At 40.4% G+C, this 27,928-nt stretch overlaps 3 protein-coding genes across 6 annotated transcripts; 2 read left to right on the top strand and 1 right to left on the bottom strand.

Annotated features, from left to right (window-relative positions):
• Positions 1-146: 146 nt before the first annotated feature.
• degs1 (delta(4)-desaturase, sphingolipid 1) lies at positions 147-26,009 on the top strand. Its single transcript, XM_062400937.1, has 3 exons — positions 147-360; positions 10,464-11,206; positions 24,127-26,009. The coding sequence occupies exons 1-3, from the start codon at positions 279-281 to the stop codon at positions 24,271-24,273; spliced, it is 972 nt and encodes a 323-aa protein (XP_062256921.1). The 5' UTR covers positions 147-278; the 3' UTR covers positions 24,274-26,009.
• LOC133966155 (uncharacterized) lies at positions 11,213-17,083 on the top strand. Of its 2 annotated transcripts, XM_062400935.1 has the most exons (5): positions 11,213-12,629; positions 12,862-12,967; positions 14,011-14,752; positions 15,990-16,208; positions 16,791-17,083. In XM_062400935.1, the coding sequence occupies exons 2-5, from the start codon at positions 12,865-12,867 to the stop codon at positions 16,999-17,001; spliced, it is 1,275 nt and encodes a 424-aa protein (XP_062256919.1). In that variant the 5' UTR covers positions 11,213-12,629; positions 12,862-12,864; the 3' UTR covers positions 17,002-17,083. The 2 variants fall into 2 exon arrangements, with proteins under 2 accessions (XP_062256919.1, XP_062256918.1); XM_062400934.1 differs by having other exon boundaries at positions 11,213-12,967.
• LOC133966154 (G2/M phase-specific E3 ubiquitin-protein ligase-like) lies at positions 17,107-21,648 on the bottom strand. 3 transcript variants are annotated; one of them, XM_062400931.1, is made up of 8 exons: positions 20,810-21,648; positions 20,652-20,725; positions 20,396-20,482; positions 19,697-20,004; positions 19,440-19,621; positions 18,671-18,843; positions 18,370-18,584; positions 17,107-18,223 (listed from the first exon to the last, which is right to left on the bottom strand). In XM_062400931.1, the coding sequence occupies exons 1-8, from the start codon at positions 20,903-20,905 to the stop codon at positions 18,066-18,068; spliced, it is 1,293 nt and encodes a 430-aa protein (XP_062256915.1). In that variant the 5' UTR covers positions 20,906-21,648; the 3' UTR covers positions 17,107-18,065. The 3 variants fall into 3 exon arrangements, with proteins under 3 accessions (XP_062256915.1, XP_062256916.1, XP_062256917.1); XM_062400932.1 differs by having other exon boundaries at positions 18,707-18,843; XM_062400933.1 differs by lacking the exon at positions 20,810-21,648 and having other exon boundaries at positions 20,652-20,766.
• Positions 26,010-27,928: the final 1,919 nt, after the last annotated feature.

Raw genomic sequence — 27,928 nt, 5'->3', positions numbered from 1 at the left:
TAATAATATTTTGGAACAGCTTATTTGCCATTAACCCGAAGTTGCATTTAGTGGTAAATTTGGAATAATACGAACTCGGTGAAAAGAGGGCGGATGATGGGCCTGGCCTGGCGGGAGGAGGAGGAGCTGCACCCCGTGTGCTGAGCTCCCTGATGTCTGGGCAGGTCTACAAGGCTGGGCCCTGTCTAGTCTGAAGAGGGAGGAGGCGGAGATCGTACTGTGTTTTTTTAAAGCCATCTTGGGATTCTTACAGACTTGTGTACTATTAAACAGTAAAAATGGGCAACTGGGTCACCCGTGAGGACTACGAATGGGTTTATACGGACCAGCCCCATGCCGACAGGAGAAAAGCGATCCTGGGTGAGTTAGCTTGTGCTTTAGCAAGTTTTTGATTAACCCATCGTTAACTCAACTAAGAATAAACGAAGCTATAGTGTATTCGAGTGGCTACTTTGACGAAATGTGCGTGAGTTAAACATGTATTGGTGTCAATTGTGTTCAGCTGAACAGTTTACTGTCGTAACCAAGCTAACGGTTCCATATCCGCCTGTGTATCCGCCACAGTCCACGCTCACTGACAGAGGTTAGCGTCGGTGATTAGTTACGGCCCCAGTATCAAGATAACGGATTGTGATAATGATTGTAGCCACCGGCTGCTGTGTTAGTTCAGTGTTACATGTTAACGTTAGCAGGGCACCGCCTCTCCTCGACATGACACAACAGGAAAGTTGCGGTAACGGTTCACGTCCTGTCGTCGATGAACTCACATTAACACCGTCATCAACAGGACCAGGAACTGCGTTTGCTTTTTGCGTTTCAGAGATTCTATGTGCTCTTAGAGTGTATTATTTGTCTCTAGCATGTTATAAACTAGCTAGAGGTCTACCACAGATTAATTTAATCCAATATTACGTTCGTTAGACCAACAATCCAAAATCCAACGGTATTTGAACACATCTCCTGGCTCCCCATTTAATCCTGCATTTTAAACCTTGATGTTTAAAAAAGGCCAAACTATTGAATAATTGTTTGATTGATTAATTAGCAACAAAATATCTGTACCTACTTCATCAAACCTGACTTTAGCTAGACGTCACATTTGGATCTGCACCAAACACAAACACTCATAAATATCAGCTTAATTAGATTTTTTATCTGGAAGACTCATAAACTATTCTGATAAATCAACAAAAGATCTTGCAATTTTTAACAAAGTTAACGCATAATACACCCTTCCTACAAGTTTTGTGGTATCTTTCCAGTAGTTTTTGGGTAATCCATGTATAAAAGGACTGACACTCTAAATTTTGTTGTATTGATGTACTAATGTAATATTAACAAGGATGAAATTTAATGTTGCTTGGATATTTGATTTTAAACTGACATCCTGGTGGCTCTTTGATCCATGATTCTTTATCTGAATTTAAGTGGCAGCCTCTTATGCTCCTTTTGTTGAGGCGAACACTAAAAGCCTCCTGTGTCTCAAAAGTAGCCTTTTCTGCCTCAGGCACCTTGAGCCAGGATTTAGTTTTGGATGGTTGAGGATGTTAAACTCCGTAGGCTACAGCTTTTTGCATCCATTGTCTTTGTTCTAGTCTGCACAAAGTACAGTTGATGTTTTGATAATGATACCAGAGCCATGGAGGAAGATACCCACTGACAGCAGAGTGGTTTGAATTATTCAGTATCAGTAGACTCGGGCATGGCTACACTACTGACTAGTTTGGCTGTTGTGAATGTGTTTCCACAGAGAGGGCGGACAAAGTATCTGAAGATTCAGGAACTGAGTTTATATACTGCAGAGAATAAAACCTGTAAACTTACTCCTATTTGGTTAAATTGTATTCATGCCACTCTGGTTTTTGCAGGAGTATAAAGCTTTTGTGTCAGTCTTTGATCATACTGGGGCCTTGTCGTTGCTTGTCAAGAGTTTAGTTGTGTGCAGTCACATGCCTCAGGCCACTCACTGAGGCCCAGCTCAGACGTGTACGTAGGTGGGGGTGGGCAAATCTCACAGGATTTAGTGATAGCTGACGCTTGTCTTTCAGCTGAATCCTCCTACATTTTAGGCAGATGAAACACGTTTATGTAGTCAGGAGAGTTCGTTTGTGTATCCTGTGAGCAGACAATACTATTCTGAGAGTTCAATGTAGTAAAACCTGGTCTCATTGAGTAGACAGGTTGGACTGAGTCAATCATAATCATAGATATATAGTCGCAGTATAGAAGATTGTAGAACTCCAAATAACGTCAGGCTCTGCAAGTTTCATTCCCTTTTAATGACTTGTATGTGACCCTTGTTCCTGCTGGGAATCAATTATGGTTGTTCATAATGTTAACGATAACATCCATTGTAAAGGTCAATAATGTGGCCATGTTCAGCGACTTTTAAAACAAACCAACTTATCAGCTGTTGTCTTATCAACACTTGGAGCAGTCGTCCTCCAATTAGAAGGTTGGCAGTTCAATGCCATTCTTCCCATCTGCATGCCCTCTGCATGCAGAAGTGTCCTTGGGCAAGATGCGGAACTCCGAATGGCCCCTCATATATAAATAAAGTGCTGCTAATAGATGCAGTGTATGAAAGTGTGTGTGAATGGTAAACTGTGATGTAATGCGCTTTGAGTAGTCATCAAGACTAGAAAAGCGCTATATAAATACAGACCATTTATCAATCAATCAATCAATCAAATTTTATTTGTATAGCCCATATTCACAAATTACAATTCATCTCATAGGGCTTTAACAGGGTGTGACATCCTCTGTCCTTAACCCTCAGCAAGAGTAAGGAAAAACTACAAAAAACCCTTTTAACAGGGTAAAAATATGTAGAAACCTCAGAGAGAGCCACATGTGAGGGATCCCTCTCCCAGGACGGACAGAAGTGCAATAGATGCCACGTGCAGGAGAACATCATCAATAATCAAAGTCTCTAGCAGCATTGATGAAGCACAGTCCATGCTCAGCAACCATCTAGACCACGGTCCACCATCCAGACCAGACGCCACTTCAGTCCTCAGTCACCGTCCACCGCCGCCCACCAGGAGGACCCATCACAAGCCACCACTGCGGTCCTGGTCCACCGCCCGTGCCCAATGCCAACGCGACACAGGGTCCGCCACCAGCACCACGATCAGCCCACATGACTCAGAATCCGCCACACTGGATCCAACACCGCGACCCCCGGTGCGCGATCCACAAACCGCAATCCATGGTGCGGCCACAGAGGCCCTGGATCTGCGGGTGATAAAGCAAAGGGATTCCGGGGAAGGGGGATAGGGATGGAGAAGAGGAAGGAGAAGCTGGAAAGAGAAGCTCCGTGTGTCATGTGTCATAAAATAGAACAAGTAACGTTCTGGCGCACTAATTAGCTCTAACTATAAGCTTTATCAAAAAGAAAGGTTTTGAGCCTACTTTTAAACGAACAGATGGTGACTGCCTCCCGAACTGAAAGTGGTAGATTATTCCACAGCCGAGGGGCTTGATGGCTAAAAGCTCTGGCTCCTACTCTACTTTTAGAGAATTTAGGGACGACAAGTAGGCTTGAATTCTGGGAGCGGAGTGCTCTAGTGGGTTTATAAGGTATTAACAGCTCTTTAAGGTATAAAGGCGCTATATTATTAAGGGCCTTGAAGGTGAGGAGGAGAATTTTAAATTCTATTCTAGATTTAACTGGAAGCCAGTGTAGCGATGCTAATATTGGAGAAATGTGCTCTCTTCTCTTTGTTCTCGTCAGGACACGTGCTGCAGCATTTTGGACAAGCTGTAGAGTCTTTAACGACTTCCTGCTGGAGCCTGATAATAATGAATTACAATAGTCCAGTCTCGATGTAACAAAGGCGTGGACTAGTTTTTCTGCATCTTTTTGTGAAAGGACATGTCTAATTTTTGAAATATTACGCAAGTGGAAAAAAGCGGTCCTAGAAATTTGTTTTAAGTGACTATTAAAGGATAAATCAGGATCGAAGATCACTCCCAAGTTCCTGACTGTTTCATTGGAAGCAAGGGCAATGTCGTCTAGCGCAGCTATATCATTAGATAATGCATCTCTAAGGTGTTTGGGGCCAAGTATTATAACCTCTGTTTTGTCTGAGTTTAATAAGAGAAAATTGCGGGTCATCCAGGTTTTTATGTCCTTGAGACATGTTCGAAGTTTAGTTAATTGATTACTTTGTTCAGGTTTTATTGACAAATATAACTGGGTGTCATCCGCATAGCAGTGGAAATTTACCGAGTGTGTCCTGATAATGTTTCCTAGTGGAAGCATATATAATGAGAATAAAATTGGGCCGAGCACAGAGCCCTGTGGAACACCATGATTTACTTTGGTGCGCACAGATGACTCATCATTAATTTGCACAAATTGGGAGCGATCAGAAAAATACGATTTAAACCAGTTAAGGGCGGTTCCATTAATGTTAATTAACTGTTTTAGTCTTTGTAATAAAATTTGATGGTCAATTGTGTCGAATGCTGCACTGAGATCTAACAGAACGAGGACAGACACAAGTCCCTGATCTGAGGCTATTAAAAGGTCATTAGTGACTTTTGCCAAGGCTGTCTCTGTACTGTGATTGGCTCTAAACCCCGATTGAAAGTCTTCATATATATTATTTTCCTGGAGAAACTCACACAGCTGATTGGCTACCACTTTTTCTAAGATTTTAGAAATGAAGGAGAGGTTAGATATTGGTCTGTAATTGGCTAAAACCTCTGGGTCTAGGGTGGGTTTTTTGAGTAGGGGTTTGATGACAGCTATTTTAAAAGACTGTGGTACATAACCTGATGATAATGACAGATTGATAATGTTAAGTAACGAACTATCAATTAGGGGCAGAATGTCTTTAAGTAAGTTGGTAGGAATGGGATCTAAGATACAGGTTGTTGGTTTAGAACCTGAGATTAATTTGGTAAACTGATCACGGGTGATCAGAGAGAAGCTGTCTAAGTAATGGGTAGGATTCTCAGCCGTTTCTGAGATCTCTGTTGTTGGGAGGGTATTAGTGCCAATTGAGGGCAGGAGATGGTTGATTTTATTTCTAATAGTTTGAATTTTATCATTAAAAAAGGTCATAAAGATATTGCTATTTAGGGATGGAGGAATACTGGGTTCGGTGGAGGTGTGACTCTCTGTCAGCCTGGCTACAGTGCAGAAGAGAAACCTGGGGTTATTTTTATTCTCTTCTATTAATTTTGAATAGTAGGCGGCTCTTACTTTGTGGAGAGCCTTTTTATATTCTTTAACACTATTCTTCCAGTCTATGAGGTTTTCAACATTGTTGCTGGAGCGCCACTTCCTTTCTAGTTTTCTTGATAATTGTTTTAACTCATTTGTCTGGGAATTATACCACGGAGCTAATTTACTATGTTTGACATTTTTCTTTTTTAGAGGCGCTATTGAGTCTAATGTTAATCGTAATGAGTCTGCAGAGCTATCGACGAGGTGGTCGATCTCAATGGAGCTCAGGGTTTTAAAGAATTTGTTGTTTATATCTACTGCTAATACGGGTTTAAATGTAATTGGGATTATTTCCTTAAATTTAGCTACAGCACTATCAGGTAGACATCTAGAAAATGAATTTTTTATTAGTGGCATATATTCAGTTATTGAAAAATCAAAGGTTATTAAATTATGGTCTGATAGAACTGGATTGCGCGGAAGTACTGTTAAATTTTCAATTGCGACACCGTACGATAATACAAGGTCAAGTGTGTGGTTACCACAATGAGTAGGTTTGTGCACACACTGACTGAAACCAATAGAGTCTAGTATTGAAATAAATGCTACGCTAAGGCAATCTTTATTATTATCAACATGAATATTAAAGTCACCAACAATAATAATTTTATCGGTCTTTAGGACTAAGTTTGATAAAAACTCAGGGAATTCCTTTAAAAATTCAGTATAAGCCCTGGGAGCACGGTAAACTACGGCAAATATGATTGGCTGTTGGTGGTTCCTTGATTGGCGTGGAAGACTAAGAACCAGACATTCAAATGACTTGTAGCTGAGTTTAGGTTTAGGATTAATTGATAGACTGGAGTTAAAAATAGCAGCAACTCCACCTCCTCGCCCAATTTCTCTAGGAACCTGTGAATTGATATGACTGGGGGGAGTAGATTCATTTAGACTGACATAATCATCAGGATGCAGCCACGTCTCAGTGAGGGACAATAAATCTATGTTGTAATCAGAGACTATTTCATTAACTAAAAGAGCCTTTTTTTCCAGTGATCTAATGTTTAAAAGACCACATTTAAAAGTCTGGGTTTCCTGTATTGTTTCAGAGGTTGTTTTAATTTGTATTAAATTTTTGTGTGGAGTTCTCGTTCTATTATTGTTTAATTTCAATAATTTAATCGGACGGTGAACAGACACAATCTCTATGGGGTTTTGTGACTGATCCAGAGGGAGCGCAGAGAAGTGTTTAGCACTGCAGCTCTGCTTCCTGGTCCCAACTATGGGTTGTCATGTTATAGACTTAGTAATATTCCTAGATAAGAGAGCTGCTCCATCCCAAGTGGGATGAACGCCGTCTCTCCTAACAAGACCAGGTTTTCTCAAAAAAGTTAGCCAATTATCTATAAAGCCCACGCCGTTTACAGGACACCACCTCGACAGCCAGCGGTTAAAAGACAACATGCGGCTAAACATGTCATCACCTGTTGTGTTAGGGAGCGGGCCAGAGAAAACTACTGTGTCCGACATCGTTTTAGCAAAAGCACACACCGACTCAACATTCAATTTAGTGACCTCCGACATACGAAGCCGGGAGTCGTTGCTGCCGACGTGAATTACGATTTTATTGTATTTACCTTTTTTAGATTTAGCCATTAACTTAAGTTTAGATTCGATGTCGCCGGCTCTGGCCCCTGGGATACAATTAACTATGGTCGCTGGTGTCGCTAACCTGACGTTTCTCAGAACCGAGTCGCCAATAATCAGAGTTTGTTTATCAGCGGGTGCCTCGCTGAGTGGAGAGAATCTATTTGAAACGTGAGCTGGTGGCTCTTTAATCAAGGGCTTTCTAAGTCTAGCACTATGCCCCCTCTGGAACGTCACCCATCTGCCCTGGGCTCCCGGCTGCACGGGACTAGTCTGGGGACTGCTCGTTAAGGCTAAGCTACGTGCTAAGCTAGGTGGCTCCGCGGCTAGCGGGAGCCGGCTAACTACAGCTAACGGAGTTTCTAAGCTGCTGAGCCGAGCTTCTAAGTCGCTAAGCCTCGCCTCCATCGCTATCAACACACTACATTTATTACATGTACCACTACTGTTAAGGGAGGCAGAGGAGTAGGTAAACATTAGACACTCGGAGCAAGAGAGAGCAGTAGAGCAACAGGGAGAGAGAGAAGACATCGCTGCTATATAGCTACGAAGGTGAGCTCAGACAGAACACAGAATCACTAAGCACGATAGAATAAGCGTTGGTATGTGCGAGTGTTTAACTACAGACCGGTGATTTTAGCCGTAGTGCTACAGGGAAACAGTGTTTAGCAGCGGAGCTAATTCGCAGAGCGACCACCACCAGTGGCAAGAAAACAGGAAATTTATTGAAATAAATACAGTGTTTTTGGACAAGACACATGAAACTGAATCAATAAGAAAACAAGATAAAGAATTGGATTTCAAGATCATGTAATAACGTTCCAGTGGAGATTAGAGCTCTGATAAGAACCTGGGTCTACAGGTCTACTCATGTTTGTTTCCCAGCAGCTGCGTAGTCTCCTGAATTTTAGTTTGGATTAGGGATGGGACTTCACAGGAGTGTAATGTTCGAATATTCATAACGTTATTGAACAATTAATCGATTATTTGCTAAGGCAGGGGGGAGGGGGAGTCGCGAAGAACGGAGGACGGTTGGCGAGTCTTAGCGAGAAGACGGCGTTGGAGTCCACGGCAGATTCGCACGGCAGATTCAAGTGTGTTGCGCTCTCCACGCTCTTTCTCCTTCTCCCCTCATGTCTCCTCATGTGAGTACTCTGCCGCTGACTTTCTCCACGGCAGCACTGGGCAGGAAGTTAGCTCCTGCTACAGCTCCTGCTACGGCTACAACGAAACATCTCCCCTACCGGGTGCCTGATAAGTGAAATGGACACTGTTAACTGACTTTACAGAGCGAAGTGCGCGGCACGAACTCTATGGACAATTCCTTTGCGATATCTGGACTTCATGCCCACCGTGGTGCCTTGCACTTTAATGACGTGTTGAAGTAATATATGGTTAGTCTCTGTTCGCTGATACTAAATTTCAATATATATACTGAAGTTCTAGTTTGTCGCTTGAATTGAATTGTGTTAAAGAGGCTCACTGTGAAAATATATGTTCCATTATCTGAATGATAAATAAATATACATATATACAATCAATAAATGTGTTTATTTTTCAGTTAAGGAACCCTGGTCTGTGAGTTTAGGGGAAGGGATGGGGCGGTAAGAGTGAATAGATATTTTCTTTAGATGTACACATCACTGACCTGAACTAATAGTCCGTTAAGATATCTGACAGGGATTTAGCACCCGTTACACTCATCTGCTGTAGGAAGTCGCGCTCGCGCAAGATACCGGAAGATGTTGTTCTCATAATGCGCGGGCTAGAACGATTATTCATTAGGCTTGGATTTTTATTTGAATGAATTGTTAATGGCGAATATTCGATTATTCATTACCAACCCTAGTTTGGATCAAGGCACAGTAAGAACACACAACCCCTAGTGTGATGCAGAGTTTAGTACATGTTAAAATATCCAATTCAACTCTGACTGCTGAATGCTTGTGTGCAGTACAAAGAAGGGGCAGGTCTGTATTTGATAAAAGACTGATTCAGAGTGGCTAACACAAGAGTGATGTTAGAGTTCTGTTGAAGGTCAGCTGTTTACTCTCAACCTGTGAGCTGAGTCTGCTTTCACAATGACCTGCTCATTAAACAAACAGTATGTGAAGAGTCAAGGCTGAACCATGACCTCACGTTAATTGGTTTAACTTAAAACAAAGATTTGCCTCTAGATAAATAACGTGCGTAATATAGCCCCATTAGAACTTTATCCATCTGGCTGCCACTCCCACAGAGTAATCTGAATTTTGTGAGATTTTTGCCCCTAACTGCAGATATTAAGGGTCAAACTGGTTAATAAATAACTGACACAAGCCTGTAACATTTTACCTTACCAGTATAGATGTTTTACTACTCAAAATTCTAACATGTTAATACATACCTTAGCATGTGGAAGAGACCTGGAACTAAATTACTTCTTTAGCAAGTCACCTGAAATGCTCTTACATGTTGACAGCACGCAACTTGTCGTAAAGATAACAAAGATTTGACTAAAGGATTTACTGCATAGTTCCAGTCTAAAGCTGAGAGGCACAATACACCAGCTGTTTGACAGCAGTCTGGCATGACCAATTAGCAAAATGTAGCATTTAGCATCTGCATTGACGTTGCCCAATATTCATTTGAAGGCTTATTATATGTTTACATTTGAATTTGGAAGGAATTGCATACATTTCCAAGAATTTTCTATAACCGATTTGTTATGTAGTTTGTGATTGTGGATTCCCAGTGAGATAAATACAGTATCTTCAGAGGAGAGTTATCAGTTTAGATGTTGGTTAACAAGTCATTACGGGTCTTTTCAGTTGCAACTTGGTTTCTCTTATTATTACCTCTGCCAAGGAGGTTACGTTTCATTTGGGTTTGTTGGTTCGTCTGATAGTTTTCAGGATTACCAAAAAACTACTGGACAGATTACCACAAAACTTGTAGGAAGGGTGTGGTATATCGAGGAAATAACCTTAAAATGTTGTTATCAATTTGTTAAACATTGCATAGAATAATTAATAAATCTTAAAGAAAATAAATCTAATTATGGGAACTGATATTTATGAGTGTGTGCTATTTGGTGCAGATCTAAATATAATTCAGGTTCAAGTGAATTAAATGTGGTTTCATAAGAAAACTGTTGGGCCTTGGCAGGGTTATGCACTCTCTCACACTCTCAGTTCCATTCTAGTTTCAACATTGTTCACTCATAATATAGTAAACTTTGAACCACTTAGCTCTATGTTTTAGTTAAACAATTCAAAATAAACTTCAGATAATCTCCTGACATTCTCTGGAGAGCCTGTAAGTGGGAATGCAAATTTCCTAGTGAGAGGCTGCAGACTTTTTGTGAGAGTTTCTCTGGCCAGCCCCTCGTCGATTATATTTAAATTGCAGCTTCTGACTTTTTAATTTAAGGAGAGGTGAAGAGTCTTCTCTGAGAGGTGAAAGACTCTTCTCTGAAGACTCTTCACCCTTATGGAGTGAAGGACACATTTAATAGACACATCTATTGTGACACACGTTTGTTTAATGTTTAATAGATAATGTAGCCCCCTTTCCCTGTTGATTTTACATTGCCATTTAATGAAATGATTAATGTGTGACTTGTTACTAAGTTGTGCATTCTTGTTTTTTTTTACAGCTAAATACCCTGAAATCAAGTCGTTGATGGGTCCTGACCCGAGGTTGAAATGGATTGTGTGCATGATGGTGGTGATACAGTTTTTAGCTTTCTACCTGGTCAAAGACTTGGACTGGAAATGGGTTTTGTTTTGGACCTATGCCTTTGGCAGCTGTATCAATCATTCAATGACCCTTGCTATTCATGAGATCTCCCACAACGCTGCCTTTGGAAACAACAAGGCCATGCGGAATCGATACTTTGCCATGTTTGCCAACCTGCCAATCGGCCTTCCCTACTCTGCCTCCTTCAAACGCTATCATCTGGACCATCATCGCTACCTTGGTGGAGACGGTGTAGATGTCGACATCCCTACTGAGTTTGAAGGCTGGTTCTTCTGCACACGCTTCCGCAAGTTCATCTGGATTATTCTGCAGCCACTTTTCTATGCCATCCGGCCCCTCTGCATCAACCCCAAACCCATCACTCAGCTGGAGGTGACCAACCTGGCAATCCAGCTCACCTTTAACATCCTGCTCTACTGGGTTTGGGGGGCCAAGCCTGTGGTCTACATGCTGGCTGGTTCCTTGTTGGGGATGGGCTTGCACCCCATCTCTGGTCACTTCATTGCTGAGCACTACATGTTCCTCAAGGGCCATGAGACCTACTCCTATTATGGCTCCCTCAACCTGCTAACCTTCAATGTGGGCTACCACAATGAGCACCATGACTTTCCCAGCATCCCAGGACGCAGGCTGCCTATGGTTAGTACATTGAGTGACTCCCTATCGGTCACAGTTGGCAAACTTTTCAATTAGACCACGATTTCAGCTGCATTTCAATGAGTTTAAAAAGGATAAAATTAGTGGCTTAGAGACAAGTCTGTCTAGACGGGCAGCTTATCTAAAATGTTTGTCAAACACAGTATGTGCAACCATGTTACTGTTTGATAATCATGTTCCACACAAGCTGTTTATTTGTGAATTATAGTTACCTCAATGTATTGTTCTTACAATGGTGTTATGTACTATATTCTGTCATTCTGGCCCTGATCTCTTTGAAGCTCTTTTTGCCCATTTGGGTGACTTCATGATCAAAATAATCAGTTATTTTAGTTAGGTTAGTAGTTATTAATTTGTCACTGTCCACGATGTGGAAATTGTCTTTGTCTTTATGGCATCAGCAGACATGACAAATAAGACAGTCAATCAGGGCATGATTTGACATTAGGTTTCTGAGATAGTTTAGTTTATTTTTAATGACCCTCCTCCCTTTGTTTATATATGTACATAAAGACTGTGAACAATACTTACAATCTGGTTGTTATAAAATGTCGAATGACTGTTCAGTTATACTCCCTGTTAATTAGTTTAGATTCAACCATTGTTATTCATACTAAAGTTTGATGTGGACAATAGGGCTGCAACTAACGACTATTCTGATAGTCGATTAGTCATCGATTATTGAAACGATTAATCGACTAATCGGATTATGAATGACAAAAATTCTCAATTGCTCCTATTTAGCAGCAACAGCTTTTAAATTTAGCTTGAGGTTCGAGGCATGCGATGACTGAAAATAAAGACATAGAGATCGATACTTCATTAAAAAAAAAGCGTCTTTTAATAAACTTTGGTGCATATAAGGGTACTGTTGACACAAAAGCAAAGAAATCAAGTTTTTGTCCATTTAAAACCAAGGACAGGCAAAGTTACGGTGGCCCTGAAAGCTCAACGAACAGCAACTTAAGAAAACACATGTAAGTTGACAGAACACCTGCAAAGTAAAAAAACATCTTCATCAATTTCACAACACAACACAACACATTACAGCAACGCGCTGCAAAAAGAGAAAAGCGCTGCAAATACCGGAACGAGCTGCAAATAGAGAAACGCGCAGCAAATACCGGAACGCGATGCAAATACCGTAACGTGCTGCAAAAAGCCAAACGCGCAGCAAACACCGGAACGCGATGCAAATACCGTAACGTGCTGCAAAAAGCCAAACGCGCAGCAAACACCGGAACGCGATGCAAAAAGCCAAACGCGCAGCAAGAAGAGGCCACAACACAACGGAAGTGTTTCCAGGGGACACCTAAAAGTGATGGACACGCCCGGATGTTGTTGCTGCAGCTGTATGGAGTTTCTAAAGCCGGTGTCCGTCTACTACGTGAACGTTAACTAAACTGTAAGTTTTTTTGGTTTATTTTCATAAATAATCACTTTATTACTGTATACTGTTAACCCCCGAGACGTATACGATCTCAAGTAGCATGTCTTTCGGAGGAATGCCTCCTCAATTGTATGAGCTCGAAACATGCCGTCTTTTCCTGTTAACCTGAAGAAACAGCGCTAAAAAGACAGCCCCTGTTTAAGAATAATTTACAGCACTTAGCATTCACATTCTTCATTTTCTCCAGGCAATGTATTGTCCATATTGTGGAAACCAATTGGTTGGACGTAGTGGACGTTTTTGTGGCTCCTGTGGCAGCAACATTGAGTTTTTGTCACCTTTTGCAGAAGATGGTAAGCTCTTCACTAGTATTTGAGTTTAAATGTCTTCTTTGTGCATGATGTAGTACTGTGTTAATGAATGATGTAGACTTACTTTTGTAAGTAATGCCTGTGAAGGAATTATTCTTCTTGTATGTTAAACCTTCCTCTTTTAGGTAAAAGGTTAATTAAGAGTGTTTCCCAGGCCAACCTAAATGGAACAGGGCAATAATGAATGTTATTAAGTACATATGTGTTTGCCCTGCAATGACATGTTAAAATGGCTGCTGTGAAAAGGGCCTGTGGTTAAATGCTCTTTACACCATTGGTAAACCCACACAGGTGATAAAAGTATGCATCTAGGTTTCTGTGTTCTGACATATAAGCTTAATATGCTTAAATACAAAACAATAGTGGTATGTTTACATCATTGGTAGAGAAGGTAATATTGAAGATGAGGTTATCATTGTCAGTGAGACTTTGATGCTAGTAATGTTAAATGCCAATCCATGTTAAAGTTGCGCATACATTGAGCAGACTATTAGCACTTCTGTCCATCCTGGGAGAGGGATCCCTCACATGTGACTCTCTGTGAAAAGTTTTTTTGTAGTTTTTCCTTATGCTTGTTTAGGGTTAAGGGCAGAGGTTGTCGCACCTTGTAAAGCCCTATGGTAACTGGTTTTGAAATTATATAGCTCTTCTCTAGTCTTGATGACCACTCAAAAGCTTAACAGTACAGTTTTACATTCACCCATTCACACACCGCCCAAGGACACCTCAGCATGCAGATAGGTCAGACTGGGGATCTAACTGTCGACCTTCAGGTTGGAGGACGACCACTCTACCCCTCAGCCACAGCCGCCCAATGGCCGTGGCTGTTGTGATTTGTGAATATGAGCTATACAAATAAAATTTGATTGATTGATTGACTAAATACTGTATACTATATGTGTGCATCAAACAGTTCACCTGATTTATTCTTTCTTGCTACTGATACATTTGTGTTTTTCTTATTAGTTTTGTCTCTGCATCCCTGCATTCCTAATGACCCTGTTCTATTTTCCCTTCTGGTCCAGGACCCATATTGGATGAAGTCACGGAGACAGGCCTCATCCAAAAATATTTCTCAGACGGTCACACATACGAGGTGATCCTAGATTTTCTTGGAAAAAAGCACAACATTTTTATGAATCTCAGCACTTTAAAGAGGAGGCTAAAGGAAGCAGGCCTAACTAGGAGGACAAATTATACTCCCATTGCCACTGTGCAGGCAACTGTTGCACAGGAACTGAGAGGCTCTGGTCAGCTGTTAGGTTACAGAGCCATGTGGCAGACATTGCAACAGAAGTATCACCTGACAGTTAAAAGAGATGATGTTAGGCAAACCATTGCCAGACTGGATCCATCTGGAGTTCAACTTCGCTCTAGGCGCAGGTTTGTCAGAAGAGGATACTTCACAGAGGGACCAAACCAAGTGTGGCATGCTGATGGGTATGATAAATTGAAACCCTTTGGTATTGCCATCAGTGGCTGCATTGATGGCTTCTCAAGGAAAGTAATGTGGCTCATGAGTGGCAGCACTAATAACGATCCAGGGATCATAGCACAGTATTATATGCAGTGTGTATCTGAGTTTGGACAACTCCCAGCCCGCCTTCGCACAGACTGTGGAACTGAAAATGGCACTATGGCAGCAATGCATTGTGCATTAAGATCTCAGCATACAGATGACTTTGCAGGATCCCTCAGTCACATGTATGGCACCTCAACGGCAAACCAACGAATCGAGAGTTGGTGGTCTTTCTTCAGAAAGCAAAGGTACAAGACTTTTAAGGTCAATTCCAAGAACATGTACAGTGCTGTGAAAAAGTATTTGCCCCCTTCTGGGTGTCTTATTTTTTTGCATATTTGTCACACTTAAATGTTTCAGATCATCAAACAAATTTTAATATTAGACAAAGATAACCAGAGTAAATACAAAAACAGATGAGAAACAAAGTAATTGACATGTATCAGTCTGGAAAGTTACACAGCCATTTCTAAGGCTTTGGGACTTCAGTGAACCACGGTGAGAGACATTATCCACATATGGAGAAGACTTGGAACAGTGGTGAACCTTACCAGGAGTGGCCAGCCTACTAAAATTACTCCAAGAGCACATCGACGACACCTCCAGGAGGTCATAAAAGACCCCAGAACAACATCTAAGGAACTGCAGGCCTCACTTGCCTCAGTTACGGTCAGTGTTCATGATACATTTGCCAAAAAACCTATTGATGATCCCCAAACTTTTTGGAAGAGTTGGGTACTGTTCAGTCTGGCGTAAAACTAAAACAGCATTTCATAAAAACAACATCATAACAACAGTCAAACATGATGGCGTTAGTGTGAAGGAGAATGTCCGGCCATCAGTTTGTGACATCATGCTCAAGCGCACCAGCATGTCCACCTCTGAATGGCTCAAAAAAAACAAAATGAATGTTTTGGAGTCGCGTAGTCAAAGTCCGGACTTAAATCGGCTTGAGATGCTGTGGCATGAACTTAAACAAGCCATTTATGCTCGAAAACCATCCAATGTTGCTGAATTAAAAGAATTCTGCAAAGAAGAGTGGTCCAAAATTCCTCCATAGCGATGTGAAAGACTCATTGGCAGTTATCACAAACATCTGATTGCAGTTGTTGCCGCCAAGGGGGACACAACCAGTTATTAGGTTTAGGGGGCAATTACTTTTTCACAGAGGGCCAAGTAGGTTTGGATAGACTTTTTCACTTAATAAATGAAATCATCATTTAAAAACTGCATTTTGTATTTAATCTGGTTATCTTTGTCTAATATACAAATTTGTCTGATGATCTGAATCATTTAAGTGTGACAAAAATGCAAAAATAATAAAAATCAGAATTGGGGCAAATACTTTTTCACAGCACTGTATGTAATGCTGCTATGTAGTCAGTTCTGTGTTTTATGTGTTTTCACATGCCAGAGGTTTTCAGCTGTGTCCACAATCTACATTATAAAAGAATAACACTACAAAGACTGTCATTCCACCATTAGGACTCAGTTCTGGATTGATGTCTTCAGTGACCTGAGAGAGAGGCACCTTTTCAACGGCAGCCATGAGCACAAGTGCCTCATACGGTATGTCTTCCTGGCCGTCTTGCAGAAAGAGCTTGATGAGTACAGACAACTTTGGAACAACCACACCATCCGACCTGTTCGTCAATCTCGTTGTCCATCGGGTAAACCAGAAGCCATGTACCACCTGCCTGACAGGTTTGTATTAACAGTATGTGCTATGTGACCATGTTTTATAAATATATGATTGCATTTTCACTTGTGTTAATTTGAACACAATATGTGTGATGCCTGAAGCAGATCAAGTGTATAGTGAGATGCTCTGCAACTTCTACAGGGTCCTGCACTTAGACTTTGCTTACACCTTTGGTATACTGGCCCAATATGACAAATTCATCAAATGACAAATTCCAAAGTATGAAAACTATTTCATTCTTTCCAAAGGGAACTCAGATACTGTTACACAAAAACTAAAAATTACCCTTCCACACCAAACCTACATTTAAAATGTACAAAGCAAAAAGGTGAATTTATCTTATAAATAAAAAAAAGTGCTAATATAATGACTTTATTTGTCTGAAAGAGCTTCTGTCAAACTATAAATTAACTTGTGGCTCATTTCTGTCAACAGAATTTTTTTTTTACATTTTATGACCGCTGAAAAACAGACTGAGTTTGAATTATAATTCTTATTTTGCATTTTTGCCTACCTTTTGGGGGGTTAAATGATCAATTTATAATGACTTGACTTAAAGCTTTTTGATTTCTGACTGGCCTTAGGTTTGACGGAAGGGAATGTGGATTCCCAGTGTCCCAGGAAGCCCTACACCAGTTTGATGACCTACTGCCAGCTCCGCGCAGTCTGTGTGGTGATGTTGATCTCCAAAGTCATTTTGCAGACTTGGAGAGACAGAGTGGGCTTGCTCTACCAGTCAACTGGACAACTGCTGTTGTGAATTACATATCACTCAAGAATATGTCTGGACTTTAGAATCTTCAGCTCCTGGTTCTGCAACATAATTTGACTGGTAGACATACGTGTTATGTAAATAAATTATTGTAAAAATAACTAACATCCAACAGCCTTGTGTATTTGTTCATTTATTTGTTCTGTTACATCAGTTTCTTTTGTAAATATTAGATTTTGTCAACACAATGAATATACCACACATGGAAAACCCTGTGGTCTTTAATGAAAACTGTAACATGTAAAAAATAAAACAGCTTCAAGATGTTGAACAGTGTAACAGTACAATCAAAATGTTTAAACTGAATGTGCCTCGTTTTGATAAAATAGCTTGAAACTTTAACTAACAAATTGCAGGCTAAAAACTCAGACTGATATGAACATGTCTGCATTCCTAAAATGGTCAGAAAATAAGTGGCACATTTGCAGCATTTGCATATAATACTTTAACATTAACTTTGGTGAACCAGGTTTTGGGCTTTAAATAAGTACTTGCTGGACATTCTGTGTGATCCCAGTGATCAGCAATTGGTTTGAGCTTTAAAGAAGCCCAAATCCATGGCTTCTTGAAAGTCTTCATAGCTTTGTAAGATCGGAATCTAAATTGTATTAGAACATACATTTGCGACAGGAAAGTGTGAGGTCTTTTGAAAAAGTATCTGTGGCCAGGGGCGGACTGGGGGAAAAAAGTGGCCCGGGAGTTTCTGTCAGACCGGCCCACTCAATACACGGCGGTGCGCATGCGTATAACTGGGTGCCGCGTTGCGTGTATGTATGCAAATCCAAATTCTCTACACTTCGGCTGTGTAAGAACCAATTTAGAGGTGTTTATTAATAAGGTGGAGATCTTTTCTTACTTTGGACTTCCGAAGTCTGTAAAACACATATTAAAAGACACTTAAAAAAAAATCGAAAAATAGTCACCATGAGTGTGAAGACCGATTGCGAGTAGCAGTATAAAAGCAGTCAGTGCGAATAGATAGGTATAGCTCTTGGAGAAAATTACGCTTGTGCCGCTGTTTCAACCATTGTAGGGCTGATTCGATGATGGGCGTGGGCCGGTACATCATGGTGATGGGCCGTTGGATTTATATTTTCGGCCATCGGCCCACCGGGGATGTCCCCGGTATTCCCGATGGCCAGTCCGCCCCTGTCTGTGGCTGTGGCTGAATAGTTGCAGGAGGAACTTCCCTCAACCCGGTCCCAAACATCAGGACATCCTCCAAAAATGGGCTCGCCTGTTTTTCTGGCAGGGAAGGGGGGAGGAATTTGTTAGGCATTTGTTGTTTAAGAATAGATTGTGGCAGAAAACGATTGCTGCAGTTAAAGTTTTATATCTCACTGTTTAATGCATTGATGATTCTGCAGGTCATATAATTTTGAAGTCAATACCTTCAACGTAGAGCAGATAATCTCGCCAGTAGCCCAGTACTCTGGCCTCTTCCTGACACCTGGTGCTACCAGGTGGACTGAACTCCACCTGAAAGATGTTTTCCAAAGCATCAGCAGTCAGTTTTGTCTCCGTGTAGCACATGAATGAGAAGAACAATGAAGGATGCTGTTCCAGTGCGTTTACAAAATCCAGCGTCGCTAGTCCTTCCTTGAACCTACAACACATACAGAAATATTTATTTATTTGCCAAGTACAATGTACAAGGAATTTGTTCCACAGAATAGACCGAATATGTTATACCTCTGGATGGAATGATGGTTACGATAGATTAAATACCAGTGAATGTAATCCTCGACGACTTTTTTCTGATCCTCCAGAGTCCTCATAAATCGAAAACAGCCTGCTGTCTGAAGCATACTTGAGTGCTTTTCTGTGAGACCCCGAAGTTCCCTCAGTGATGTAGTGCTCTTTATCTAGTGAAAAACATAGAGCAGTTAACAAACCACCTAACAACGGCTTCAGTTCCCAGTCAGAAAAAGGTCTCTGACAACAAAGTAAACCCATGAAAATATTCTAAATATAGCGTTCACTTAAATTGATAAACATTTTTTAACGGTGGCTAAAATCCGTTCTGACCCTGTCTACAGCAGGAATAAGTATCTCATACAACCCTACTTCAAACAAGCCAAACTATCCCTTTAAGGCTGGGAGCACTCATCAAACAGTGGTTTCTACTGGATTTGTTTGGATATCTCTCTGCTGGTCAGAACGTTATGTCAGTATATTGGAAGATGGGATTATCTACAGGCCTTTTATCAACACATAACAGCAGAATATATCTCTTAAAATCAAATTTAAGGCATTATATTAATAACACTGAATTGTGTACATTTAATTCAAAGACAGGTTTGAAAATAGTTAAGTCTATTTTTTATTTAGAGTCCCTTTCCACATGGAAGTTCTCTATTACAATACTGTCAAATTTTTCAGCCACGGAGGTATCAATTTATCTTCTTTTGTGTCGGTTTCATGATTTCTTGAAATTGCTTAACCCAGCCCAACAAAGTACCTCCAAGAGGGCCTTCTTCACTTCCTCATCATGTATGTCCTCAATTGGAGCCTCAATTGTCTTAGATTTACCAATGAGGTAGAGGAAGAGGTTTGGGGAAAGACAACGAGGCCCTGGACCACCATTGACACAGGAGACGGCAATCATTCTTCCTATCTGGAAGTATTCATCCTCTTCTACAGCTACAAAATACAAATATTTCAATGTTAGAACAAATAACTTTGCAACATTATAAAAACGTGACAAATAAGGATTACCTTTGCAATCAAATGACAGGTATTTGGCATTGTCTTTGCCATAAAATACTCGTCTTGTTTTGATGGAGTCCATCAAAAGGGTAAGAAATTCTCTGGTAGGCCCACCGGTGTCCACAGCGTCTTCGGTCAACCCAGCATCATCCTTGAATTTCACCATTATAGTGTAGCTAGGGTCATACGAGGATCGCTTGAACCCTCTAATGGCACCATCCCAGACATTGGCCCGGTTTATATTAAATCTGCTAAAGGACTTTGTGTCAAGTTTCTGTGACAGATTTAGGACCACGTCAGAAGCTGTCAGTCCATCACTGTAGTATAAGAAAACAGTCAGTTAACGGATAGAACATTTTAAGACTGTCTCTTCTTAGATTTGTGGATCATTTAAAATATAACTAAAACTTAGTTTTAGTTTTTTATGGGCTTTACTCGAAAATGATAAGCTGAAGTCTGACATCACAATCTGACCTAAGTAATAGGTTGTTCCACATGACCATGTTCTTCTGCAGAGGGACAACTGGGGAGAACAAACTTGACAGGTCCTTTAAGATTTGACTTTGTTTAATAAATCCTATGACTACTGAATGCAACTCAAAATGTATTCAGTTGACAAAATACATAGTTTGTCTGAGGGTTAGAAAAATAAGGAAGGCTTAAGGTAAACAACTATGTGCTGATAGTACTTCTTATATGTGATAGTACCTGTGATCCTCTTGGAACTTCTCCTCTTCCCCAGAATCTGAGGAACCGCTCTCAATTACAACAGGTGCATATATATCTGTGTATGTACTGTGGAAGGAAGGTAAAAGAACAATTGCCTTTTGAAATAAACTGTGAAATACAGTTTATCTAGTCTGTGTCTAGTATTGTATAAAACAATAACAAACTATGTCGCTGTCCTAATAATTTTTACCACACTGAACATGTCAGAATAAAAAAAAAGCAAGTTATGACTGACTTGTAGAATTCACTTGAAGTGCTGGGCTGATCTACTGAGGTGGTCATCTGCTGGGGCCTTGACGCACTCTTGGTCTGTAACATTGATAAGAGCAAACATCACAGCAAAATCAAAATAATGACAATTGCAGGTTTACTATAGTAAAGAATATTACATACTTGTCCACTGAATGACTGGGATGTTGTCGATCTCCTAAAAAGTACAAATAATTCAAAACGATTTAATAGAAATAGTGACTGTTTTGTAAAGGACATGAAACTCTTTCTGAAACATATTATTTATATGGCTGGTACAGGGACCAAAACAATGTGTCAGCAGATATTTTACTTACAAATCCGGTGTGCTGCTTTCAAGGCTTTCCCATAGCTGCGGAGTGTAAATATCAAACCCTACACTTATTCATAGCCATAACAACGAATCAAACCAATGTATATGCCTCATCTGTTGTCTAGGATATTTAAATGGGTTACAACTGCAGTGTAAGCACAAACATCTTGAACAAATAAATCCCTGAGATGTACCTACCACTGTGTCCGAAAGAGGCGACATATTGGGTGGCACCCTCACCACAATTTACTAATACTAATTACTTAACTGTTGCTGGAATCCCACAAACTCAAAACAATAATCACAAAAAGTATTTTGATTTGTTTTACATGTGCATACACTGTATTTCAATACTTACTCATGACCTCAAGGGTGCAGATATAAAGTGTGAGCCTTTGGTACGCCTTTCCAATAGCCTCTTTGTATTTTTCGATTGTAAAGGGTGTGTCAGTCCCTGGTATATTTTTAACTCGAGAGCCATCCGGATATAGCAAGACATATTCTCCATCTTCCATATCTCGGTTGAAATCTTTCAGTTTTTTCATTGCAACCGCCAAAAGTTGCTCCGCCGTCCACTGAGGTTCCACATTTACGGGAAGTGTTTTCCCTCTTACCGGCTTGAGGCCATGTTTTGTCTGGTTCATGACCCCAACCGAAATCTAGATCAAAAATCATAAAAGATGGAGGACAAAAGGTTAAGAAGGTTGAAAATGCAACTTTACAATGTCAAACATAAACATTAACTAACCTTGACTGCTATTGGTGCATTCTTTGGGCCTTTAGAAAACGTCTTTCTCTCGTTTTCTTTCTGTGCCCTGTAGCTCATGAACTGGTTAGCACATGCCTTTTGTTGACTGGTACCAGCAACAGTCACTGAGAGAGAGAGAGAGAGAGAACAATACAAATTACTTATGACAATGCAGTTCAGTAGATAATATACAAGCAGCTTCGTAGGATAATGTCACCTTTGGACACAATTTTACATGAACTATGGACTTCACCTGCACTTGTTGATGCTGTAGAAGCGTGGATGAAACTAACATCTCGCCCACAGGAGCGGCAATATCTTGGGCTCTGGATTGAGTCCAATAATAAGCCACAAAAAGGACAAAACATTTTTATCTGAAAAATAAATGGGTTAAAGTTAGCATGTTACATTGTATTCTGTTGTTCTGTCTACATTTTTAAATATTAACGCTGTCAACTGCATCTTAATTTGCTTACTTCTTGGTTTAACCATTAATTAAATAATTTATAATTTATTTTTGTCTTCAAACGTTACTTGATGACAGTTCTAAAAGTAATACAAATGTTAAAGCAAGCTAGCGTTTTTCACAATTAAGTGTGTATTTCGTATTTTTCAATTGAAAGTCTAATAATAAGCAAAACGTCAACGCTCAGTTAACAGTATACATCTGCAGTAATAAAGTGATTATTTATGAAAATAAACCAAAGAAACTTACAGTTTAGTTAACTCTCACGTAGTAGACGGACACCGGCTTTAGAAACTCCAAATACCTGCAGTAACACCTTCTGGGCGTGTCCATCACTTTTAGGTGTCCCCTGGAAACACTTCCGTTGTGTTGTGGCCTCTTCTTGCTGCGCGTTTGGCTTTTTGCAGCACGTTCCGGTGTTTGCATCGCGTTCCGGTGTTTGCTGCGCGTTTGGCTTTTTGCAGCACGTTACGGTATTTGCATCGCGTTCCGGTGTTTGCTGCGCGTTTGGCTTTTTGCAGCACGTTACGGTATTTGCATCGCGTTCCGGTGTTTGCTGCGCGTTTGGCTTTTTGCAGCACGTTACGGTATTTGCATCGCGTTCCGGTGTTTGCTGCGCGTTTGGCTTTTTGCAGCACGTTCCGGTGTTTGCATCGTGTTCCGGTGCTTGCTGCGCGTTGGGATTTTTGCAGCACGTTACGGTATTTGCATCTCGTTCCGGTATTTGCTGCGCATTTCTCTATTTGAAGCTCGTTCCGGTATTTGCAGCGCGTTGCTGTAATGTGTTGTGTTGTGAAATTGATGAAGATGTTTTTTTACTTTGCAGGTGTTCTGTCAACTTGCATGTGTTTTCTTAAGTTGCTGTTCGTTGAGCTTTCAGGGCCACCGTACAAAGTGCTAATAATTTTTTCCCATTTTCCTGTGAACCAAGAACAGGCCAAGTGCTGATACTAAAAATAAATAAAAAATCAAGTATCCATTTTTCCTGTTAACAAAAGGACAGGTAAAGTATCAGCAATAAAGACTACAGTCTTCTTTGTACTGCATAATGGTAATTCAAAAATACGTTTGTCAGGCAATAGCAAACATTAAGCTTTTAAACTCGTTAAGCTAACAGGCTATCTTACAGAGGTGAGTCTGCATCACTTACGTTACAATGTCAAACGTGCCTCCTCCGTACAGATATTGCAGGTAGTTTTTTTGCAGGCCATGTTAAGGGTGAAATTCTCCCGAACTATTGACTTCCTGGTACGTGATGCTGTTGCAACGGACCTCGCCATTGGTCCATGTTTTGTCGCTTATGCATATGCGCTATTTTCAGAGATAGGAAGGGAGCAAGATGGCACACTCCTCAGCTACTTCCATCAGCACCTCCGGTGAAACAATGTTTAGTTTAGCTGCACGCCACGAAAAACACGTGCTATGACGTAACCAACGAATCATCGACGAGTAAATACGTTGTCGACGATTTTTGTCGTCTACGTCGATTGCACCCCTAGTAGTCAATGCTTATATGACTCTTAACATCCATAATAACGAGCAGATTCCCTTTTGTGAAACAAACCCCAAAGTCATGGCTGAGAAACCATTTGACCTGATTTGAATTGTATTCTCTCATCAGCGTCTCAGAATATGTGTGGCAAAAAAATAGCTATAGTAAGTGTAAAACAAGATCAACCAGCAGAAGTTTTTAAGTTATCACAGAAGGTACATTTGGTAAGTGCTCTGGAGAGATCCTCAGAACGAAAGTGATCATAATCATCAGTCTCCATGCCCAGTAAACATTAAAACATCAATTATGTTTCTATTTTTTCTTTATGCCATGTTTGCCCTGTAACAGGTCAGTCAGACCCACATCAGCGGCAGAAGTGATAAAACCAGTGTTCTGTGAAGGCAGCATTCACTAATGTTTGAACTCCCTCTTTGATTTCTAGGTGAAGGAAATAGCTGCAGAGTATTATGACAAGCTGCCTCAGTACACGTCATGGATGAAGGTCCTGTACGACTTCATCATGGACGACGCACTGAGCCCGTACTCTCGGGTCAAGAGGAAGCTGAAGGGTGACATCAAACAGGAGTAACATCACTGAAAGCAGCAGTTTACACCATGACAGCAGCCACGCTCACCGTCCTATTAACTTAACAGCTTCTGCGGATTAATACATTCAACATGTGAAATCATGGTGGCGATTGTATAGATTAGTCTTGATTTTTGCTTTTGCTCCAGAGGAATAGGAAATGGTTTCAGGTTATTGTTATATCCAGGTAAGAAAATCCAAAAGAAGTGATGTGAGATTAAAAATGTAAAAAGGGACCGGCTGCACAAAGACTTGACCTTAAAATTGACTTTCTTAATCTTATTTTCTGCCCAGCTGACCTGCGCTCACAGCTATAGCTCACACATACAGTACTGTGTTTGTTTGATTCCCTCTAGAGTTATGACCTGTATTTAAACAGATTGAAAAAGTCCAACATTTTGTGCGCACACAGTTCACACAAGACCTAATGTGAAGCGCTCAGCCATCGCATCATGGTTACAATGACCAAATCACCATTGATTAATTATCAATCAATCAAATTTTATTTGTATAGACCCTATTCACAAATCACAATTTGTCTTATAGGGCTTGAAAAGGTGTGACATCCTCTGTCCTTAACCCTCAACTAGAGTAAGGAAAAACTACAGAAACACCTATTTAACAGAGTAAAAAGAACATAGAAACCTCATAGAGAGCGACACATGTGAGGGGTCCCTCTCCCTGGACGGACAGAAGTGCAATAGATGTCAAGTGTAATTGAGAACATCAGGAAGAAATTGCTAAATAAATGTGTGAAGAGCGACTGAGACGAGCACACACTCACTTAGACAGGAGACCAGTTCTATAAGCAGTTTATGATTCAACGCCGTGTTTTAACTTCATTGTTGCTGAAGAAGCGACGCCCTCGTTCCAGCCTCTGTACATGCGAGTTCTCCATATACATTGGTGCTATTGACTACATAAAAGTCTGTTCCCATGCTTATCGGTAATGTTATTTTAACAACTAAACAACATTCAGATATGACACTGCGTCTGAAACACTGCCAAAAACCTTTGAACCACAGAGACTTTGCAGAACCAGGAGGGTGCCTCAACTGTGCAGTTGTTTCACATCCTTAGTCAACATTTTTTGTCAAAGTTGTAACTGGATCCTCAAACCTCATTACACATAGCATACCAGTGAGAAACCCCTAGTTAGCAGTTTCAGTGGATGTAGGCTGGCCTAAATAAAAGTCTTTGTGCACCAAGCCCCTGATGATTAAGAAAGACACATCGACAACTAACGATAAACTCCCAATATAGTACCATTCACTTAGAAGGTGACAAACCACATACAAGGCTTTCTACGTTCAAGTGTGTGTTGTGCCACATACTTGAATTGTATAAAGGGGAATGACCCTGTATACCTTCCTACTATTTTGGACCAAAGTTGAACTACCACCCTTATGAACTGATCTGTCACAACATTTTGCTGTTTTATCTCTTGATTATGTTTTGAGTCCCCCCCCCCCCCCCCCTACTTTCCCTACTTTTTAACCTGCAACATTTTAATGCAGCACAACATTATATAACCATTGTCATTCGTCCATGCAACCTGTGAATGTAAAAGTCAGCAGAAGAGTCCGTTTGAGGTTGTATTGCATATTAGATGACAGTGTGTTATCATTAGTAGCTCAGAGCTTTGTTTTCAATTTTGCCATTGTTGTCTTAATTTCATCGTTATGAATTAATTCTTGTTGATGAGAATTTGTTTGCCAAGAAGTATTTAATGTTAAAAATGCTGGGCTTTGTTCTCTTTCTTTCCATGCGATCCTGCTTTAAAATGTGGAGCTTCAGGGCTGCAGCTACACCTCAAGTCATGTCCTCTGTGTGTCATGAAGAGGAACCAAATTATTGAATTGGCTGATTCCATACAACATATTTGTATCCAGTATAGACAACCTTATCTACACAAAAGCAATGACTTATTGCCCAAGAAGAATACAATTCTTGATAGTAAAGAGAAGTCTTAGATCAGCATTTAGACCAGGGGCTAAATTGGAAGATTCAAACTTCTCTCCTGATCTAAAGTCATTGAGTGACAATGTTCTTTTACTTTTCCGGTAGGGGAGAGCGGGGTAATGTGAGACATCGGGTAATGTGAGACACCCCTTGTATGTAGGCAACGAAACACATTTGTGGTCATGTGACCATTATGTTTTCAAGCCCCTCCCATTCCCCCTTGCCATGAAGGCAGTGTTTGTGCTGGTGCTGTGGAAAGTACGTTTTTTCACAAAAATGTGTTTTTTGCATGTTAAAGTACATTTTCTTGCTTTGAACTTAATCAACTATTGTGTCAAAACAAATTGAATCAGGTAGAAAAACTTATATCACACATGTTGGTGAACGTAAACATATAAAACCATGTCATTGATGCTAGCTGAAGATTAGCCTGAATTGCTAAGAGATGTGGTGTTTTTCTAAAATGTTGGCTGTGGGGTAAAGTGAGACAAATGCTGTGGGGTAAAGTGAGACATGAAGCACAAGTTAAGTTTAGTCTTAAACATATTTTAGTGTTAGATTACATTATATATGTTTTATATGTCATAAACATTGTAGAAAAGCCATCATGCCAAGAAACTACACCAGGAAAACAACCTGGTGCCAAACACCCCTCGCAGAGATGGAGAGTGCAGCCGCTGAGGTCATGCAAGGAAAGAAGTCCTTAAGAAAAGCTGGAAGGGATAGAAATATTGATAAGACAACCCTCAAAAGATTCATAAAGAAAAAAGAGAAAGGGGAAGTAAAATCAGTAGCCTGGGGTGCAGTAGCTGAGGTAAAGAGAATATTCACAGATGAGATGGACGAGGAGCTTGCCAAACACTTGAAACAACTAGCTGACCAGTTCCATGGCCTTGCTCCAGTTAAGTGCAGTGAATTGGCATTTGAATACGCAGAGAAAAACAATATCCCTGTCCCTGCCAAATGGACAGAGAAACAATGTGCAGGTAAGCTAGGGTGTGCAAGAAATCACATTAATCATAATAATCACAAATGTGCTTAATGGACCAATCCTCATGATTCTGTTACGGTAGTTCTAAAGTGGAAAAAGTAAGTGGATCACTTTACCCCCTTGATTTCTCTGGTCTGTCTCACTTTACCCCTAAGCTGGGGTAAAGTGAGACACAAGACCACTTTTTAAAAAACAATCATATTTTCACTTCCCTTTGTCCTGAAGACAATATGATAATTTCCATTGCTAGGAAACATCCTGAATTAATGGGAAATGTGCACATTTTACTGATATATAGTAAAATATCTCCCCTACGAGTTTTTTACGATCTGATAAATCTAGATAGTTTTATTGAATCCTCAGAGCTTACTCTAAATATCAAGCTGAACTTAATTTAATGTGAATGGGTTAACAGATTTCTATTTATATATCTATTTCATTGTATTTTATCCACCTAATGTATATGTGTGGAGGAGCAAAACACCATTAGCATCAACACAAACTACAGACTTAGTAAATGACCAGGTTCCGGCTCCAGCTATCAAAGGAAGCTTTAATACAGGACAATTATTGACATAATGCATTTCTTCAGTACTTAGACTGACCGTGGCCATGCCAATTCCTGACATGTCTGTGTTTAGAACCTAGTTCCAAATCTGAACCATCAATCCCTGTCTCTTCAAGTATCAAGGTCATGATAATAAT

This window comes from Platichthys flesus, chromosome 12 (genome assembly GCF_949316205.1).
Source record: "Platichthys flesus chromosome 12, fPlaFle2.1, whole genome shotgun sequence".
Classification (NCBI taxonomy): domain Eukaryota; kingdom Metazoa; phylum Chordata; class Actinopteri; order Pleuronectiformes; family Pleuronectidae; genus Platichthys; species Platichthys flesus.
The sequence above is the reverse complement of the archived record's forward strand: the minus strand, read 5'-3'. Positions and strand labels throughout refer to the sequence as shown.

Bases quoted from the DNA above. Each gene is read 5' to 3' on its own strand.
- LOC133966155 (XM_062400935.1), top strand. From the start codon at position 12,865: ATGTATTGTCCATATTGTGGAAACCAATTGGTTGGACGTAGTGGACGT. The intron at 14,753-15,989 runs GTACAAGACTTT...TTCCACCATTAG, and splicing joins TCTTTCTTCAGAAAGCAAAG to GACTCAGTTCTGGATTGATG. The intron at 16,209-16,790 runs GTTTGTATTAAC...GACTGGCCTTAG, and splicing joins ATGTACCACCTGCCTGACAG to GTTTGACGGAAGGGAATGTG.
- degs1 (XM_062400937.1), top strand. From the start codon at position 279: ATGGGCAACTGGGTCACCCGTGAGGACTACGAATGGGTTTATACGGAC. The intron at 361-10,463 runs GTGAGTTAGCTT...TTTTTTTTACAG, and splicing joins CAGGAGAAAAGCGATCCTGG to CTAAATACCCTGAAATCAAG. The intron at 11,207-24,126 runs GTTAGTACATTG...TTTGATTTCTAG, and splicing joins CAGGACGCAGGCTGCCTATG to GTGAAGGAAATAGCTGCAGA.
- LOC133966154 (XM_062400931.1), bottom strand. From the start codon at position 20,905: ATGTCCTTTACAAAACAGTCACTATTTCTATTAAATCGTTTTGAATTA. The intron at 20,483-20,651 runs GTCAGTCATAAC...TTCCTTCCACAG, and splicing joins ACTTCAAGTGAATTCTACAA to TACATACACAGATATATATG. The intron at 18,844-19,439 runs GTACTTTGTTGG...GTTTTTCACTAG, and splicing joins TGAAGAAGGCCCTCTTGGAG to ATAAAGAGCACTACATCACT.